At 46.3% G+C, this 19,762-nt stretch overlaps 1 protein-coding gene across 2 annotated transcripts in view; it reads right to left on the bottom strand.

The window, feature by feature from the left end:
- The window catches only part of LOC140424806 (protein mono-ADP-ribosyltransferase PARP14-like), a 163,375-nt gene that overhangs the window by 95,473 nt on the left and 48,140 nt on the right, over positions 1–19,762 (bottom strand). For both annotated transcript variants that reach the window (XM_072508229.1, XM_072508230.1), the window contains exons 5-6: positions 16,683–16,913; positions 13,112–15,093 (exon numbers count right to left, since the gene is read on the bottom strand). In XM_072508229.1, the coding sequence (XP_072364330.1) occupies positions 13,112–15,093; positions 16,683–16,913 (2,213 nt within the window). The remainder of the gene's footprint in view (positions 1–13,111; positions 15,094–16,682; positions 16,914–19,762) is intronic.

Below are 19,762 nucleotides of genomic sequence, written 5' to 3'. Positions count from 1 at the left end.
AAGAGGGAGAAGATGAACCATGAGGGTAAACTAGCAAGTAATATAAGAACGGACAGCAAGAGCTTCTTTAAATATGTAAGAAGAAGAGACCGAGATGAACAAAGGCCCCTTAAAGAATGGGACTGGGAAATAATAATGGGGAACTAGGAAATGGCAGAGGAGTTAAACAAAATCTTTCCATCAGCCTTCATGATGGAAGATACTAAAACATTCCTTAACCATTAAATAACCAAGCGGCTGACTTCCGGTTGCGATGATGCCTAGCTAGCCGCACGTTTCGGCGGCTCCAGCTCCGACGGACCTTCGGGCTCTTTTAAGAGCCCCAACGGGGAATTTTTTGACGATGCAACCCGGTGTGGGGTATGTGAGAAGGGAGTATCCCCCAAACGAAGGAGGAAAAAACCGGCGGCGGCGGCTGCAGCGCGAGGAATCGTCGACCAAAGGGTCAGAAAGAGAGAAGTACAAGATGGCGGCGGAGAAAGCGCAGGCGACATGGGGGCCTGAGCAGGATGAAATTGTGAGACGGTGCGTGGAGCTGCTGAAGAGGGAGGTGCTGACCCCGATGCTACAGGCAATTGAGGGGCTCAAGGAGACACTAAAGACCCAGGAGACAGAGTTCCGCGTGGTGGAGCAGAAGGTGACAGATATTGAGGACGAGATCCTGGGCCTGGCGGTTAAGACACAGACGCACGAGGCACTTCATAAAAAGTGTACTGAAAGGATCGAGGCCCTAGAAAACGGAGCGCGAAGGAAGAACCTTCGGATACTGGGTCTCCCGGAGGGTGTGGAAGGAGTGGACTGTGGAGTGTACGCAAGTACGATGCTGAGCTCACTGATGGGTGCTGAGGCCCCTACGGGCCCCTTGGAGGTGGAGTGGGCAAATCGGATTCCGGCGAGAAGACCAAAAGCTGGAGAACCACCCAGGGCGATAATCGTGCGAATTTACCGCCTTAAGGATAGAGAAGAGATCCTGAGATGGGCTAAAAAGGTGCGGAGTAGCAGATGGGAGAATGCAGTGGTACGGGTGTACCAGGATTGGAGTGCGGAGGTGGCGAGAAGGAGGGCGAGCTTCAACCGAGCCAAAGAGGTGTTGCATAAAAGGAAGGTGAAGTTCGGGATGCTGCAGCCGGCAAGACTATGGGTCACGTATCAGGAGAGACACCATTATTTCGAGATGGCGGAGGAAGCATGGACCTTTATCAAATAAGAGAAATTGGATCGGAACTGAGGAACTGATGCTGCAGGAAATGTTATTGTTAATGTTATGGTTGAAGTTAATTGAGAAGTAAATTGGGAAGGGGGGAGAAATTGGGGAAATGTGGGCGCCGGTGAGGGGGGAAAGACGGGACATAGTTGGAGAATGGGGAAGGTGAGGGGGAGGGGAAAGGGAGCTGCGCCATAAGAGGCGGGTCAGGTAAAGGGATGTTCCCGCGCCAGAAAGAATAAGGCGGGAAGACAGGCGCAAGGCGGATGGGAGTTCCCCACACAGGGGGGTCGAGGAGTGAGCAGGAGTAGCCGGGGTCAGTTGAAGTCAGCTGACTTACGGACGTAATATGGGGGGAGCAATCATGCTAGAAGAAGATCTAGCGGGGGGGGGGGGGGGGGGGTGGGGGGGCGACAACTGGGTTGCTGCTGCGGAAATCCAAAAGGAAATGGCTAAAGAGTGGGTGGGCGGGGATGGTGTGCGACGCTGGGGGAGCGAGCGGGAGCGCGGAGGCGGGATATGGGACTGGCCTAGAGAAGGTAATGGCTAGTCGACACGGGAGGGGGGCAGGTAGCCCCCTAGTGAGGCTGATCACGTGGAACGTGAGAGGCCTGAACGGACCGATAAAAAGGGCCCGAGTGCTCGCGCATTTGAAAGGACTAAGGGCAGACGTGGTTATGCTCCAAGAGACGCACCTAAAGGTGACGGACCAAGTTAGGTGAAGGAAAGGATGGGTGGGACAGGTGTTCCACTCAGGACTGGACGCAAAGAATAGAGGGGTGGCCATTTTGGTGGGGAAACGGGTAGCATTTGAAGCAAAGAACATCGTAGCAGATAGCGGAGGTAGATATGTAATGGTGAGTGGCAGGCTGGAGGGAATGGAGGTCGTGTTGGTTAATGTGGATGCCCCAAACTGGGACGATGCGGGATTTATGAGACATATGCTGGGGCGTATACCGGACCTGGAGGTAGGAAACTTGATTTTAGGAGGGGACTTTAATACGGTGCTGGACCCGGGGCTAGATAGATCCAGCTCAAGGACCGGAAGAAGGCCGGCAGCGGCCAAGGTACATAAGGGGTTTATGGACCAAATGGGGGGAGTGGATCCATGGCGATTTCTTAGACCTAGGGCTAGGGAGTTTTCCTTCTTCTCCCATGTCCATAAAGTGTACTCCCGGATAGATTTTTTTGTTTTGGGAAGGTCGTTGATCTCTAGGGTGGAAGAAGCTGAGTACTCAGCCATAGCGGTTTCGGATCATGCCCCACATTGGGTGGACCTGGAATTAGGAGAGGAAAGGGAGCAGAGAACACTCTGGCGATTAGATGTGGGACTAATGGCGGATGAGGGAGTGTGTGCAAGAGTGCGGGGGTGTATTGAGAGATACCTGGAGGTCAATGACGACGGCGAGGTCCCTGTGGGAGTGGTATGGGAAGCACTAAAAGCGGTGGTCAGAGGAGAGCTGATCTCCATTGGGGCCCACAAAAGGAAAACAGAGGCCAAGGAAAGGGAAAGATTACTGGGGGAGATTTTAAGGGTGGATAAGGAATTTGCAGAGAACCCGGAGGAGGAATTGTACAGGGAGAGGAGACGACTCCAGACGGAATTTGACCTTCTGACCACCAGAAAGGCGGAGGTACTGTGGAGGAAGGCACAGGGGAGGAGGTATGAATATGGGGAAAAGGCTAGTCGCCTGTTGGCTCATCAATTGCGAAAGAGGGCAGCAGCGAGGGAGATAGGAGGAATTAGAGACGAAAGGGGAGAGACGGTGCGAAGGGCAGGAAAGATAAATGAGGTGTTCAAGACCTTCTATGAGGAACTGTATAGGTCTCAACCCCCAGAGGGAGAGGAGGGGATGCGGCAGTTCCTGGACCAATTGAGGTTCCCGAAAGTGGAGGAGCAGGAGGTGGTAGGCCTGGGGGCACCGATTGGGGTGGACGAGGTTATTAAGGGACTGGGAAGCATGCAAGCAGGGAAGGCCCCGGGACCAGACGGGTTCCCGGTGGAATATTACAGAAAATATTTGGACTTGTTGGCCCCGTTGATGGTGAGGACGTTCAATGAGGCCAGGGAAGGGGGGACTCTACCCTCAACGATGTCGGAGGCGACGATATCGTTAATTTTGAAGAGGGATAAAGATCCGTTGCAGTGCGGGTCCTATAGACCCATTTCATTATTGAACGTGGACGCCAAATTGTTGGCAAAGGTACTGGCATCGAGGATAGAGGGCTGTGTCCCGGGGGTGGTGCACGAAGACCAGACAGGGTTCGTAAAAGGGAGACAACTGAATGTTAACGTGCGACGACTATTAGGGGTGATAATGATGCCCCCAGTGGAGGGGGAGGCAGAGATAGTGGCGGCAATGGACGCAGAGAAGGCATTTGATAGGGTGGAGTGGGAGTATTTATGGGAAGTGTTAAGGAGGTTTGGGTTTGGGAACGGGTTTATTAGCTGGGTTAGACTTCTTTATGGGGCTCCAACGGCAAGCGTAGTTACAGGTCGACATAGATCGGAGTATTTCCGACTATATAGGGGAACAAGACTGGGATGCCCGCTGTCTCCATTGTTGTTCGCGTTGGCAATTGAACCTCTGGCCATGGCGTTGAGAGACTCCAGGAAATGGAGAGGGGTGATTAGAGGGGGAGAAGAACACCGAGTCTCGTTATACGCGGATGACCTATTGTTATACGTTTCGGACCCAGCGGGGGGGATGATAGAGGTTATGCGAATTTTGAGGGGGTTCGGGGATTTCTCGGGGTATAGGCTAAACATGGGGAAGAATGAATTATTTGGGATACATCCAGGGGACCAGAGTAGAGAGATAGAAGGCTTGCCTCTAAGGAAAGTGGAAAGAAACTTCCGATACCTGGGGATTCAGATCGCTAGGAGCTGGGGAACCTTGCACAGACTTAATCTGACACGGTTGGTAGAACAAATGGAGGAGGACTTCAAGAGGTGGGACATGCAGCCTCTATCGCTGGCGGGCAGGGTGCAAGCAATTAAGATGATGGTCCTCCCGAGGTTCTTATTTGTATTTCAATGTCTCCCTATACTAATCACCAAGACCTTTTTTAATAAAATAGACAGGAGCATCACGAGCTTCGTGTGGGCAGGGAAAGTTCCGAGAGTAAGGAGGGGGTTCCTTCAGCGTAGTAGGGACAGAGGAGGATTGGCACTACCGAACTTGGGTGATTACTATTGGGCCGCCAATGTGGCAATGATACGTAAATGGATGATGGAGGGTGAGGGAGCGGCGTGGAAAAGACTGGAGAGAAAGTCCTGTAAAGGGACGAGTTTAGAGGCGCTGGTGACGGCGCCGCTACCGTTCTCACCTAAAAGGTTTACCACGAACCCGGTGGTGACGGCAACATTGAATATCTGGGGACAGTGGAGGCGACAGAGAGGGGTGCGGGGAGCCCTGGTGGGGTCCCCAATCAGGAACAACCATAGGTTCGCCCCAGGAAGAATGGATGGAGGATTTCAGAGCTGGTACCAGTTGGGAATTAGGAGGGTGGGAGATTTATTTATAGATGGGACTTTTGCGAGCTTGGGAGCATTGGAGGAAAAGTATAAGTTGCCCCGGGGAAATTTCTTGAGATAGATGCAGGTGAGGGCGTTTACTAGACAACAGGTGAGGGAATTTCCATTGCTCCCGACACAGGGGATACAGGACAGGGTGCTATCAGGGGTGTGGGTCGGAGAGGGCAAGGTGTCAGAGATTTACCGAGAGATGAGGGAAGAGGGGGAGGAGTCGGTGGGCGAACTAAAAGGAAAGTGGGAAGAAGAACTAGGGGAGGAGATAGAGGAGGGTATGTGGGCTGATGCCCTAAGCAGGGTAAATTCCTCTTCCTCATGCGCCAGGCTTAGCCTGATTCAATTTAAGGTGCTGCATAGAGCACACATAACGGGAGCAAGATTGAGCAGGTTCTTTGGAGTGGAGGACAAATGTGGGAGGTGTGGCGGGAGCCCGGCAAACCACGCACATATGTTTTGGGCGTGCCCGGCACTGGAAGGGTATTGGAAGGGAGGGACGGGAGTGATTTCGCAGGTGGTGAAGGCCCGGGTCAAACCAGGCTGGGGGTTAACTCTGTTTGGAGTTGCGGAAGAGCCGGGAGTGCAGGAGGCGAAAGAGGCCGACGTTGTGGCCTTTGCGTCCTAGTAGCCCGGCGCAGGATCCTACTCATGTGGAAGGAGGCGAAACCCCCCGGACTGGAGGCCTGGGTAAATGATATGGCGGGGTTCATTAAACTGGAGCAGATAAAGTTTGCCCTGAGAGGATCGGCTCAAGGGTTCACCAGGCGGTGGCAGCCATTTCTCGACTACCTAGGGGAACGTTAGAGGGAAGACAGATGACCAGCAGCAGCAACCCAGGGGGAAGGGGGGGGGGTTAGTCTAGGTTAGGTCAAAAGATAATGGGGTTTTGTTACTTGTGTATTGTTAAAAATTTCTGCATTGTTATTGTTGCGTTTGCTTTGTAAGAGGGGAAAAAATGTTGTTTGGGAAAAAAAATTCAATAATATATTTTTAAAAAAATAAAAAAAATTAAATAACCAAGCGGTAAAAGAGAGAGGTGGGATGCAGGAAATGAATACAATAACTATCCCGTGAGAAAAAGTACAAGGGACACTAACGCGGCTAAAGGCCAATATGTCCCTTGGGTTGTATCCCAGGATATTAAAGGAAGTGGCTACAGAGATAGTGGATGTACTGGTAGTAATCTTCCAAGAACCCTTAAACTCTGGAAAAGTCCCAGAAGATTGCAAAATTGCCAATGTAACACCCTTATTCAAAAAGGAAAGGGGACAAAAGAAAACAGGTAACTTGACAGGGTAGATGCTGAGAGATTGTTTCCCCTTGTGGAAGAGTCTAGGGCAGGAAGACATAATCTCAGAACAAGGGGTCGCCCATTTAAGACAGAGATGAGGAGAATTTTTTCTCAGGAGGGAAGTGGATCTGTGAAATAGTTTACCGCAAAGTCAGGATCTCATTGGATGGCAGTACAGACACGATGTGCCAAATTTGCTGATGACACAACCGTAGTGGGTCAGATCGCGAACAACAAGGAGTTAGAGAACAGGAGGGAGATAGAGAACCCAGTGGAGTGGTGGAATGACAACAATCTCTCCCTCAAAGTCAGCAAAACTAAAGAGCTGGTCATTGACTTCAGGAAGCTGGTCATTGACTTCAGGCAGCAATGTGTCATACACACCCCTGTCTGCATCAATGGTGCCAAGGTGGAGATGGTTGACAGCTTCAAATTCCTAGGTGTGCACATCATCAACAATCTGTCCTGGTCCACCCACGTCGACGCTACGGCCAAGATAGCACAATAGCGCCTATACTTCCTCAGGAAACTAAGGGCATGTCCACATTGACTCTTGACCATAAGAAACTACAGAGAGTCGTGAACAGAACCAAGTCCATCACGCGGACCTGCCTCCCATCCATTAACTATCTACACCTCCCACTGCCTTGGGAAAGCGGGCAGCATAATCAAAGACCCCTCCCACCCGGGTTACTCACACTTCCAAACCTGCAGATCGTGGGCCGACCGGAGGGAATCGAGGGCAGGGACCCTTCGAACTACGTGGCCCAGATGCTGGGCAACCTGGTGGGAAGGGAAACTTTCCCCAACCTACCAGAAATAGACAGGGCCCACCGGTCGCTGCATCCGAAACCCAAAGCCGGGGAACAACCGAGAGCGGTAATAGCCAAACTGCACCAGTTCAAGAACTGCAGCTGGGAAGGACACAAAGTAAGAATATACCAGGACATTGGGGCTGACCTGGGGCTGACTTGGCTTAGCACTGGGCGGAATTTCACAGGGCGAAGGCAGCACTGTACAAGAACAGCGTATGCTTTGGTATGCTGCAACCAACAAAATCTGGGTCACATACCAAGGCAAGGAACACTTTTTTTTTTTACGGGCGCTGCCAAGGCAGACAAGTTCGGCGTGGAGTGCGGATTGGAGCAGTGACAGCAGGGGAAGCGATAAAGGGCCGCTGGCAAGGAACGACAGCACGGCAACGAGCCTAATTTTCTTTGGGGGGGGGGGGGAGAAGCACCTCTCCCCCTCCCCCCAAACACATCCTGAATGACAAGCAGTAAGCCACCACCTGAGAGATCACTTCACGCAGAAGAACGTGGCCTCATTCGAGAGACCCAGAGCAGCGGAAAAGGGGAAAGCGGAGTGGCAGGGTAAGACGGGGAAAGAACGGGCGAGATAAAAACGGGGCAGTGACTCCCAGGAATGAGGTGGGGGGGGGGTCCCCCAACACTAGCGGGAAAGCTAGCGCCGGGAGCATGTAGCAGATAATGGCTGCGGCGCGTCCCCGACAGGGGGGACAGCGCTAAGCAGGGGTGGGGGGAACAAACAGTGGGGCGGGGGAGCAAAGGGGGAAAAGAGCTGGGGGAAGGGAGACGGGGGGGGGGGAAGGAGGGACTGGGGAGGGAGAGGGACATAGGGAAAGGAAAAAAACAGGAGCAGAGCGAAAGCGGTAATATGGCTACAAAGGGTCGCAACCAGGGGCCCGGAGCAAAGAAGCACTGCAAGCAACCACCGAGTAAGGTGTCTGGGTGAAGGGAGATCCCAGAGTGCAGGGACCTATCCACGTGGCGGATGCACAGTTGGCGGTCATGTTGGGTGCCCCCTGGACAAAGGAAAACCCCGGAGTGCAGGGCACACCCACATGGCGGATGCACTGCTGCCGGTCATGTTGGGTACCCCCTGGACAAAGGGAAACCCCGGAGCGCAGGGACCCGACTGCATGGGGAGAGCAGTGATGGTGGCCATCTTGGACGGCCCCCTAACAAAGCGAAATCCCGGAGTGCAGGGGCGAGTCCACCAGGTAAGTATGGTTAACCCCACAGGAGCGGGGGGACAAAAAAAAAAACACCAGTATAGTCACCTGGAACGTCAGGGGACTTAACGGCCCAGTGAAAAGATTCAGAATCTTCACCCACCTAAGAAACATGAGAGCTGACATAGTCTTCCTCCAAGACACACACATGAGAGAGCAGGACTGACTGCAGGTAGGGAAGGGCTTGGTAGGACTTACCGACCATTCCTGTTACGGGATGAGGACCAGGCCCAGGGAGGTCGCAATACTGATCAATAAGAAGATGATGTTTAAGGCGACGAAGACAATTACCGACCCAGGAGGACGGTACGTTGTGGACAGCAGGGTCCTAGGTGGGGCACCAGTAGTACTTAACATGTACACTCCTAACTGGGCTGACACGAAATTAATTAAAAATACCATGATGGAAATCCCCAACATAGCGAGACACCGGCTGATCATGGGGTGGGGGGAGATTTTAACTGTGTACAGGACCTAAGGACAGACAGTTTGAACCCCAAAACAGGGAAAACCTTGAAGGAACTTGGTTGCTTTATGGAGCAGATGGGGGCGGTAGACCCTTGGAGGTTCACCCACCCAGGGGAGAAAGAGTTCTCCTTGACCTATTCTCCAGGTCCTCAGTCTTAGCCCTCAGACCCTTGTTCCATGATGTCTTCCACCATCAACAGCTCAGCTTCCAGTGAGGCTATCTGGTCACTGTGTCACAACAGGGTCTCCTCCACCCCCTTCAGCACCTCACCATGCACCCTAACCCGTACTGTCTCGGAGGTCTTTCCCAGTATCTTAATACTTCCTCGATCAGGCCCAATGTGACCCCCACCAACTTTGAAGGTCTCCATCATATTCCTCCCGTGCCTCACAAAATGCTTGCTGAATGGTCTCTCAAATTCAGCTACCATTACCTCCATCAGCTTATCCACAGTAATAGATGCAGCCCCACCCGGTGAGCTTGCCTCCACCACCTTTGTTCCCAAATACTCCGCACCTTCCCCAGTTCCTCTGAACGGCTACCACTCGTACCCTTCTTTCCAGTATTCTTTTTTGTGGTCTTTGACATCTTTTTGCAAAGATCTAACAAATGGGACAGGTCTGTCCACAAATTACACCTGGGAACTGGGTTAAAAGGGCCAAAAACGGAGGACTCTGGTGGGTGCTAGAATGCGTGCATCCTCCTTCAAGAAGGTTAAGGAGTGATCTGATATTAACAGGAATAGACATGACACATAAAGATAAACTATTTCCACTGGTTGAGATTCTAAAACTCATTCAATATTGACTATAAAATCCTGACAACACTAAAATTGCCCCACGGACAACTGGCAAACTAGCAGTCCTGGTTGTCATTAATCTGACAGAATGGACATTGAACAAAGTTTTCTCAGATATTAATTATTTTTTCAGATATTCAATTGTGACAATGTGATATGCTTATGTCTCCCCAACCAGAAGGCATGCCATTGCAGTCACCTCATGGAGACTGATGTCTCCAAGAAGGGCAGCAAATTGCCTCCCAGTGAAGGCACCTCCATGGTGTCGCTGACACACACGCTGCTGGCTCCTCAGCAGAACCAAACTGCAAGGGTGGCAGCGGTCCTATCCACGTCGTTCACAGAATAAACCACCCGATGTTGAAAGCTGGACACTGTGCCGATATAGACAGGGTTCCCAGAGGTGGCTTTTTAATTAGACACCTCCGAAAGATTGCTTCCAACGTCCCCCTGCCACCTCTTCTGGGCCCCTAATCTACCCAGGAATATTCACAGTGACATGGTGAAGTTTCAGAAGCAAGTATCTGTTGGTAAACTCACCACACGCACGCACGCAAAGGTAGAAGATCATTATGTTGCCAAAGCATTGATAAACGGTCCAATGGAGCAAATTGGAAACAGTTCCTGTCCTGACACAGAATATAGATAGCACGGCCAGGGGGACCCGTGGTGTTACCTCTGAGCGTTATGTTGAGTTGATGACTTGTTAAATTTTTGTTTTTACAGGGGAGCGGCTTCACCCCTATGAATCACAGAATTGTTACCGGATGCGGACTCCGCGACCTTCTGGCATCTATCCCATGGTCTGCACTTTGAAAAACCCGGATCTACAAGATGCACTGCAGGAACTCACTAAACCTGGCTGAACAGCACCTTCTGTTGCTAACTTATGGTTGGTTCAATTTGCTCTGTTTTATAACCTTTGCTCTCGAGTCACCAGGTATCTTTATGATACCACCACGAGGTTCAAGTTCAAGTACTGATCAATAACTCAATACACCAGTTAGTAAGTTTTGAATCAAAACACATTTATTATACACAGTCAATCACTACTCATGCATAAAACTCGACTTACTAGACTATCTCTATACTATAGACCTATACTTAGCTTTGGAGCTGGCCCATCAGGTCAGGGGAACAAATGGCCTTTCGTTCGGATTCTGAATTTGCAGGCTTCAAAGCTGGTATGGACTGGTAGCTAGGAGCGCCTATCTCGTAGCATGCATTGACTGGAGACTTACTTGGTTGATGTAGCAGCTAGGCAGGTCACTGTCAAGAGTTGGTTCGAGCTGCTGAGTGACCCTGCCAAGAAGAACAAATTGAACTTGGGGACTCTACGTTATAGTCCCCAGGGGCTTCCCGCCCCTTTGGGCGGATCCCGTACCTGGTTCCATGTGATTGGACTAGGTTCCGATCACTTGGATCGATTTCTCCAATACTGGAGTTGTTCCCTGATTGCTGGGCGGTCCCTAGGTGTCCGTTGGCCTTCCTTTGTCTTGGCTCCTGCTGGCGCCGAGGAGTCTGGCTTGACCTTGTTTTACTAAAATGTTTCCAATTGGTCCCGGGGATCGCTCATTAGTATTCAGATGGTCGGTAGTTTCAGTGCTGTCTGGCTTTCTGCAAAGTCTAATACACATGAAACTTTGCACTTGCTTGTTTTGCCCTTGTTGACTGAATTTCCCTGTCGTCTTTGTGGGTCACCATTTTAAAGTCGGGAAGTGGCCAACCCAGGTGGCTACACTTCCAAACCCATGACCATATCATCTCAAATACAAAGGCAGCATAAACTCTGATTGTAAATATATCGTTTCTTCACTGTCGCTGGGTCAAAATCCTGGAATCCTCTCTCTAACAGCAGTGTGGTGCCTCTAAAGCACATGTACTGCAGTAGTTCAAGAAGGCAGCTCACCACCATCTTCTCAGGGGTCATTAGGGATGGACAGTAAATACTGGCCCAGCCAGAGATACCCACATCCCATGAATGAACTAGACAAAATACAGCCTTCAGCAGATTTTAAAAAAACCTTAAATCAACATGGAGTTCAAACAGCTCTCCTGAGTTCAAGTTACCTTCAACCATGAAAAAAAACACTCCACAACCACCTTCTCCTACTAGCAAAACTTGAACCTGTTATAAATAAGGGGTCTCCCGTTTAAGATGGAGATGAGGAGGAATTTCTTCTCTTAAGAGTCGTTTATCTTTGGAATTCTTTTCTACAGAGAGGAAGGGAGATTGGATTATGGAATATAGTTAAGGCAGAGTTAAACAGTTTTGACTACAAAGGGAGATAGAGTTAATGCCACAATCACATTGTGATCTTATTGAATGTTGGAGCAGGGTCGTGGGCCCATACCACCTACTCCTATTTCTTTTCTGCCAATGTTCTCATGGACCAGCCACATAAATACTGTGGCTACAAGAGCAATTCAAATGCAATGAAACCTGCGGCAAGCATCTTACCTCCTGACTCCCCAAAGCGTGTCCACCATTTACAAAGCACAAGAAAGAGTATGATTGAATACTCTTCCCTTGCCTGGATTAGTGCGGCTCCAAGAACAATCCTAACCTGACACCATCCAGGACTAAACAACCTGCTTGATTGGCACCCCATCCACTCCCTTAAACATTAACTCACTTCATTGGTCCATAATGACAGCAGTGCGTAACATAAACAAAGTGCTCTGCAGCCCCTCACCAAGCCTCCATCAATAGCACCTCCAGGCCTGCAACCTCCACCACCTAGAAGGACATGGGCAGTAGATACATAGGAACACTGCCATCTGCAATTCCCCCTGGAGCCACAGCCTAACTTGGGACTATATCTCTACTCTTTCATTGTCATTGAATCAAAACCTGAAACTCTCTTCCTAACAAGACTATTGATATATCAAGGCTAGATGAATTGCAGCCATTCAAGAAGGCAGCTCACCTTGCTGGCCTTGCAAGTGACACTCACATCGCAAGAAAGAATAAAAAATTTCAAATTATTTAATTGGCCATAAAGTGCTCTGGAAATGCTGGTCGTCATGAAAGACACTTTATATGCAGTTGCTCAAATGTGATAGGAAAAAAAACAATTTCACACAACGAGTTGTATGGCTCTTGAATGCACTGCCTGGAAGTGTGGTGGAGGCACTTTTTTTCGAGGAGTTCAAGAGGGCATTAGATGAGTGCTTGAATAAAACAATGTGTAGGGGTATTGGGAAAAGGCAGGGAATGACACTTAAGCCACAATGCTAGTTTGGAGAGCTGGGGCAGACATAATGAGCCAAATGGCCTCCTTCTGTGTTGTAACACTTTTGTGATTCTTTAGTGCAGAAATCTCAAATATTGTTAGGGTTTAATAGAATTTGCAACTTTGAACAACTATGGTAAACACCAAGCACCTCCTACAGCCTGCAACCAGCAATTAACCTACAAGCAGTTGATTGCTTTGAATAGCATTAGCAGGGAAAGGGTCCTTCTTGCTGCTGATCGCATGCCCAGCTGTGCAAGGTTAAGAGAAGTTACTTGGAGCCCATTATCCAAAATAGTGGCATGACATCAAATCAGCGTTGCAAGCTAATTCATGCCACAATCTGGCTGTTGTGAAAATTACCAGCAGTCATTCAACTTGCATGTTAGTGCTTAAAATATGGTTCAGGCTCTTTTTACACCACAGATATGTGCACATGCCATAAGTGACATGTGAGGTTCAGGGACACAGATGTCATCCATAAATATGTGCTCACAAGCCCAATTTCCCATCCCTGCACTTCAGCAGTTCACTATTTATTTTACCTTTTGTTCACCAATGTTTCCTTTCACCAGAATCACCTTTAATCCATCACATTTTAGAAATCTGTCATTCGAGTTGGCTGGATTTATTTCAGTTACAGCAGTGTCTGGCTGTACTTTGGAATCGCTGGGTAGCCTGCTGGCTTCTTGCTGGGGTCTTAGGGCTGGGTTTGCTGGTACGTTTTTCTTTTCATGTTTTAAGGCCAACTTCATCACAGCTGGCATCTTTGAATGTTTACCTTCGGGTTCTATTATCTGTTTAACGGCTTTCTTCATTGTTTTAATAGAGGCATCATCAGTACTGACAAGTCTGATGTCAGTCAGATTTGCATCAGATTTTCTGGATTTCTCACAATATTCTTTGATGGCTTTTACCATAACCCATGTTGAGGACTCTCCCAACATAAACACTGGAATTGCAATAGATGTAAAAAGCTGTTCATTCGTCAAATTCAAAACTGCCAATATGATCTTCTTAAGAACGTTTTCTTCTTGCCTATCTGATTTTGTCCATTTGGCATGGAAGACTGCAGAGCATGATAATTTTCCAGGGCTGCTTTGAAGCACAGCATTGTCTTTTATGAGGTGTTGGCGCTTTCTCAGTCTATTAATGCTTTCTTGAAATTCAGGACCACCAGTTTCTATAAGGGTTTTTGACAATCCAGTGGAACAATCAAACTTCTCATTTGTCAGGTGTAGAATTGCATCAACTTCGTGAATTGCAATATTATGTTTCACAACTGAGATTTTGAACTTGTTCAGAAACATGACTGATGATATGGTTTCCAGTTTATTGGAAAGAGAAAGATCTTTTTGTTGACCTTCTTGATTCTCTATGTAGATTACACATTGGTAAGGGTTTTCCAGTTTCTTCAAAAGGTCCTGGTTTTTAGCAAAAAACTGAACAGCTCCAGGATTGTGCAGACGTTTTCTCTGCATTTTAACTTGTTTCAACATGTCCATTATTATAGTTTGTGTTTGTGTTGCAGCTTTCATACTTACTTGAATCTGTAGACCCAATGATTGCTCATTCTTCACAAAATCTACATTTACATTTTGGAGTATGTCTGAAAAGTTCACAAACCTCTGGGTATATTCAAAGACACCCAGTAATGGAACTTCAATAAAGAAATCCTTCATGCAATTTTCATCCATGTACTTTTCAATGCGCACTATCACATCTTCAGCAATGATCCTGTACCCAACAAGGATGATACAGGCAAATTGGCCTGAAGTATCTTTTGCTTCCAGGGAGTGCTGCAGTAAGTATTTTTCTTTTATATCTTTTAATTCCAAATGTTCTCTAATCACAGATGCTGTGATTTTCTCTATGAACAGTTTGAAATTATTTGCACTGTCCATGTAAAAGTTTACTGGAATTGGCATTGTTACTTCTGTAAAAGTCATCTTCAGTTTTTCTTCAGCTTTTTGTCGGTCTTTTTCTGATGCTGCGTACAATACTCCTTTATCTTCAGCATCATCATATGAATATGCTGCGTTAATTCCAGAGTCCAAAAACATTTGTGTAAGGAAACCTTCATTGCTTAATTGGGTCAAAAATATTCTCAAATGTTCTGATAAATGTATGATTTTGTTTGTTATTTGGTGTCCTTTATTGAGCAGTTTTATTTGAACTTTTAAAACATCGTTTTCCATCCCTGTAATTTGTACAATATTTTGCATCATATCAAAATTCAGCTGAACAGTAGGATAGTCTTTGTCTAGATGCTGGTTCTTCAAAATCGATACATAATACTTGTTTTTGAAATCACATTCCTCTGTTACAAAACTGCTTGTAAATTTAGTTTCGTCTTCATTCTTTTGGGTCAGTGATTCAGAGTCTGTTTTGTCCTTCTTTAAAGGCCGAGAGTCATTTCTGTCTTGCTCAGATGCAAATTCTGTTAACTTCTCGCCTTCATAATAACGATGCATTTTCAAAGTGTGACCTTTTATGCCATGTGTTTTGGATAGAACGCATTCAACCGCTGAATTTAAAAAAAGAAAGTTATTTAATTTTAAATTAATAAACTGAATATAGAAGTATCAAGATAATAAATTATTGACAGTTAGAACTTTATAAGTTTTCAACACAGGATGTTGTGTGTGTCCATTATGTCGAAGCAGCCTTTTTGCCAATGCAATACAAAACTAATCTTACTATTTACTTCTTCGCCAATAGCTTTACATCATCCTCAAATTCAAATATTTCGAAAGTTTTATGTTAATGACAACTAGCTCCTGGGAGAAAGGAATCTATGTTCCAACATTCCTCTGTATAAAAAATTCCTCAAAACTGATTTATCTTAATGTTAATTTTAAATTGATGACTCTCATCACTGACACACCAAACAAAGGAAATAGAATAAGAAAAAGTTATCAAGCTCTTTGTAATATTACTTCCATTAAATCACCAAATAGCCTTCTCTGCTGGAGTGGAAATAATTCCAGGATTTCAGGTCAATCCTCATAAATATAGTTTACCAACCCTGGCATTAATTTTTAATTTAATAATCTTTATTGTCACAAGTAGGCTTACATTAACACTGCAATTAAGTTACTGTCCCCTCGTCGCTACATTCCGGCGCCTGTTCAGGTACAGAGGGAGAATTCAGAATGTCCAATTCTCCTAACAGGCACGTCTTTCGGGACTTGTGGGAGGAAACCGGAGCATCCGGAGGAAACCCATGCAGACACTGGATAACGTGCAGACTCCGCACAGACAGTGACCCAAGCCTGGGACCCTGGAGCTGTGAAGCAACAGTGCTACCCATTGTGCTACCGTGCTGCCCAATCCTGGTTCATCAATATTGTACTGCATAAACTTTTTATCATGGGGTGCTCAAAAATCTCTCCCAATAGTCTGCATCTTAAACAATTTTTGGGAAAAAAAATCTTTACTTTTATAATATCCAAAGTCTCATTGGCTTTTTTATTGCTTGATTTGTACTACACTTAGAGAATTAAACAATTAAGTCTTTAAGACTCGCTTTTCAGCGATGCGTTTTTCTCATTACATATCTTCTTTCAGCAGGATTTCCCAGTCCCGCCAGCGGCAGATATAGTCACAGATGGGTCAGAAAATTTTCCAAATTTTCCCATCATGCCCACGATGATGCCTGCTGCTGATGGGGAGCAGAAAATCCCAGTCTTTATCTTTTTCCAGTTATATATTATTTCACAAGATAAAAGCAAATTACTGCGGATGCTGGAATCTGAAACGATTAAAAGCAAATTACTGCGGGTGCATGTGCTGGCGTCATCCCGGTGCAAAGCTCCAGCTTTGATAAAGAGTCATTGGACTCGAAACGTTAGCTCTTTTCTCTCCCTACAGATGCTGCCAGACTTGCTGAGATTTTCCAGCATTTTCTTTTTCGTCATGTATTATTCCACATTTATTCCACGTTGAATTGCATTGCCATCTGTGTACCCACTGCACTAACTTGGCTTGGCCACCCCAATGTCTTTTTGTATTCCCCCTCAAATACTTACCAAACCTTTTACTTTTGTGTCATCAAATTTTGAGATTGTGCTCTCTATACCCAGGTCCAAATCATCAATATACATTGAGAATTACCTTCTGGGTTTGGAAAAGTCATTATTGCAGACTGTGTAGATTTGTCCATATGAACTTCCACATTGTTATCACATCTCAGGTAGCGTTCAAAGTACAATACTAGATAATCCTGTACTATTGCTTCAGGCAACGGAATAACATGGAGACACCGTGTTCTTGGCAAGTGCTCAGCAACTGTTTTCAGGCCACAAAAGTTTTTATTGTTGAAAGCATGCACAGCCTTATTCAAATCTAGGTGGGACAAAAGTGAAAATTCATAGGTAAAAAAACATTGAAAATTTGGAATGAACACTGCTTTGTTCCTCAAGACTGATATTAAATAAACTTTGATTGAATCACAATCGTGCAAGTCCAGGGAAACTTGATCTGACCAAAGTGCTCAAAACCAGAAGGTGAAAATTAAAATTAAATATTGAGGAAAATGGGTTCAGTGATATCTAGATACATTTCTAGAAAGAAGGATTGAAGTATAAGAAAGTAAGGTCATTTAACTGAGAGCAATCAAAAGGGGAATCTGAGAAAAATTACACAATCCTTAGAATGGATGTAATAATAATAATCTTTATTACTGTCACAAGTAGACTTACATTATACTGCAATGAAGTTGCTGTGAAAATCCCCTAGTCGCCACACTCCGCCACCTATTCGTGTACACTGAGGGAGAATTCAGAATGTCTAAATCACCTAACAAGCACGTCTTTCGGGACTTATGGGAGGAAACCAGTGCACCCGGAGGAAACCCACGCAGACATGGGGAGAATGTGCAGACTCCGCACATACAGTGACCCAAGCCAGGAATCGAACCCGGGTCCCTGGAGCTGTAAAGCAACAGTGCTAACCACTGTGCTACTGCAACTTGCACACGTCCAACAAATTACTAGTGTGTTGTTATTAGTAGCCTTTTCTTGAAGCTTCTTAGGTTCAAAATAAAGGTCATATATGTGCAAACATACGAATTAGGAATAGGCTACTCGGCCCCTTGAACCTGCTCCACAATTTAACAAGTCCCGAGAGACATGCCGTGAGGTGAATTGGACATTCTGAATTCTCCCTCCGTGTACCCGAAAAGGCGCCGGAATGTGGTGACTAGGGGCTTTTCACAGTAACTTCATTGCAGTGATAATGTAAGCCTAGTTGTGACAATAAAGATTATTTTTTTAATAAATTAAGATCATAGCTGATCTGATTATACCCTCCCCCCCCTATCCCCAATAAATTTTCATCCTTGTTTATCAAGAATTTATCCGGTTCTGCCTTAAACATATTCAACGACTCTTCTTCCACTTCCCTTTGAAGAGCGAGTTCCAAAGACTCACTACCCTCTGGGAGAAAATATTTCTCCTCATCTCGGTCTTAAATGGGCGGCCCTTTATTTTTTAAAGTGACCCCTAGTTCTAGATTCTCCCACAAGCGGAAACATCCTCTTCCCACCAACCCTGTCAAGATCTCTCAGGATATTAAAGCTTTTACTCAGGTCACCTATATTCCAGTTGGGGCGGTGGGATCAGTACAAACTGGATGGGTTACACCTGGGCAGGATTGGTACTGATGCCTGAGGGGGAGTATTTGCTCGTGGTTTGGGAGGGTTTAAAGTAAAATGGAAAGGGGATGGGAACCAATGCAAGGAGTCAGAGGAGGAGGAAACAAGGACAAAACAAAATACAGAAAGGGGAATAAGAAAAGTGATAGGCAGAGAAACCAAGGACCAAATTCAAACAAGACCACAGTGAAAAATATTGGGAGCGAGACAAGTAATGTTGAAAAGACAAGTGTAAAGGTTTTGTGCTTGAATGCACAGAGCATTCGCAATAAAGCGGATGAACTAATCATGCAAATAGATGTAAAAGGGTATGATATAATTGGGATTACGGAGACAAGACTGCAGGGTGACCAGGGATGGGAACGGAATGTCATGGGGTATTCAGTATTTAGGAAGGACAGACACAAAAGAAGAGGCAGTGGAGTGACAGTGCTGGTTAAAGAGGAAATTAATGCAATAGTGAGGAAGGATAATAGCTCTGACAACGTGGAATCTGTATGGGTAGAGCTGAGAAACACAAAGGAGCAAAAAACATTAGTGGGCATCGTACATAGACCCCCAAACTGCACTGGTGATGTTGCAAATAGCATTACACAGGACATTAGAGACACATGTGATAAAGGAACATCTTTAATTATGGGTGGTTTGAATCTGCATATAGATTGGGCAAATCCAATTAGCCACAATACACTAGAGGAATTATTCTTGGAGTGTTTATGGGGTGGTTATCTGGACAAATATGTTGAAGTACCAACTAGAGAATAGGCCATTCTAGACTGGGTACTGTGTAATGAGAACGGAATCATTGGCAATCTAGTTGTGCAAGACCCCTTGGAATGAGGGACCATAATATGGTAGAAGGGGAAAGGTGGCACTACATGGCTTACAAGGGAAATAGAGGTAGGAAGAAGCATACAAATTGGCCAAGAAAAAGAACAGATCTGAGGTTTGGGAGCACTTTAGAATTCAGCAAAGAAGGACCAAGGGATTGATTAAGGAAGAAAAAATTATGTATGAGAGTAAGCTTGTGGGGAACATAAAAACTGACTGTAAAGGTTTATATAGATATGTGAAGAGAAAAAGATTGGTGAAGCCAAATGTACCATCAGAAACAGGGGAATGTATAATAGGGGACAAAGAAATGGCTGAGCAACTAAACACATACTTTGGTTCCATCTTCACAAAAGGAGGACACAAATCAGATACCAGAAATATTGGGGAACGTAGGGTTTAGTGAGAGGGAGGAACTGAGGAGATCAATATTAGTAGAGAAATGGTGTTGGGGAAATTGATGGGATTGAAGGCTGTTCAGTCCCCTGGGCCTGATAATCTACATCCCAGAGTACTTAATAATTATAATCTTTATTATGGTCACAAGTGGCTTACATTAACACTACAATGAAGTTACTGTGAAAATCCTCTGGTCGCCACACTCCGGCCCCCGGTTTGGGTACACAGAGGGAAAATTCTGAATGTACAGTTCACCTAATAAGCACGACCTTCGGGGCTTGTAGGAGGAAATGCGAACATCTGAAGGAAA

Source organism: Scyliorhinus torazame, chromosome 6, assembly GCF_047496885.1.
Source record: "Scyliorhinus torazame isolate Kashiwa2021f chromosome 6, sScyTor2.1, whole genome shotgun sequence".
NCBI classification, from domain to species: Eukaryota; Metazoa; Chordata; class Chondrichthyes; order Carcharhiniformes; family Scyliorhinidae; genus Scyliorhinus; species Scyliorhinus torazame.
The sequence above is the reverse complement of the archived record's forward strand: the minus strand, read 5'-3'. Positions and strand labels throughout refer to the sequence as shown.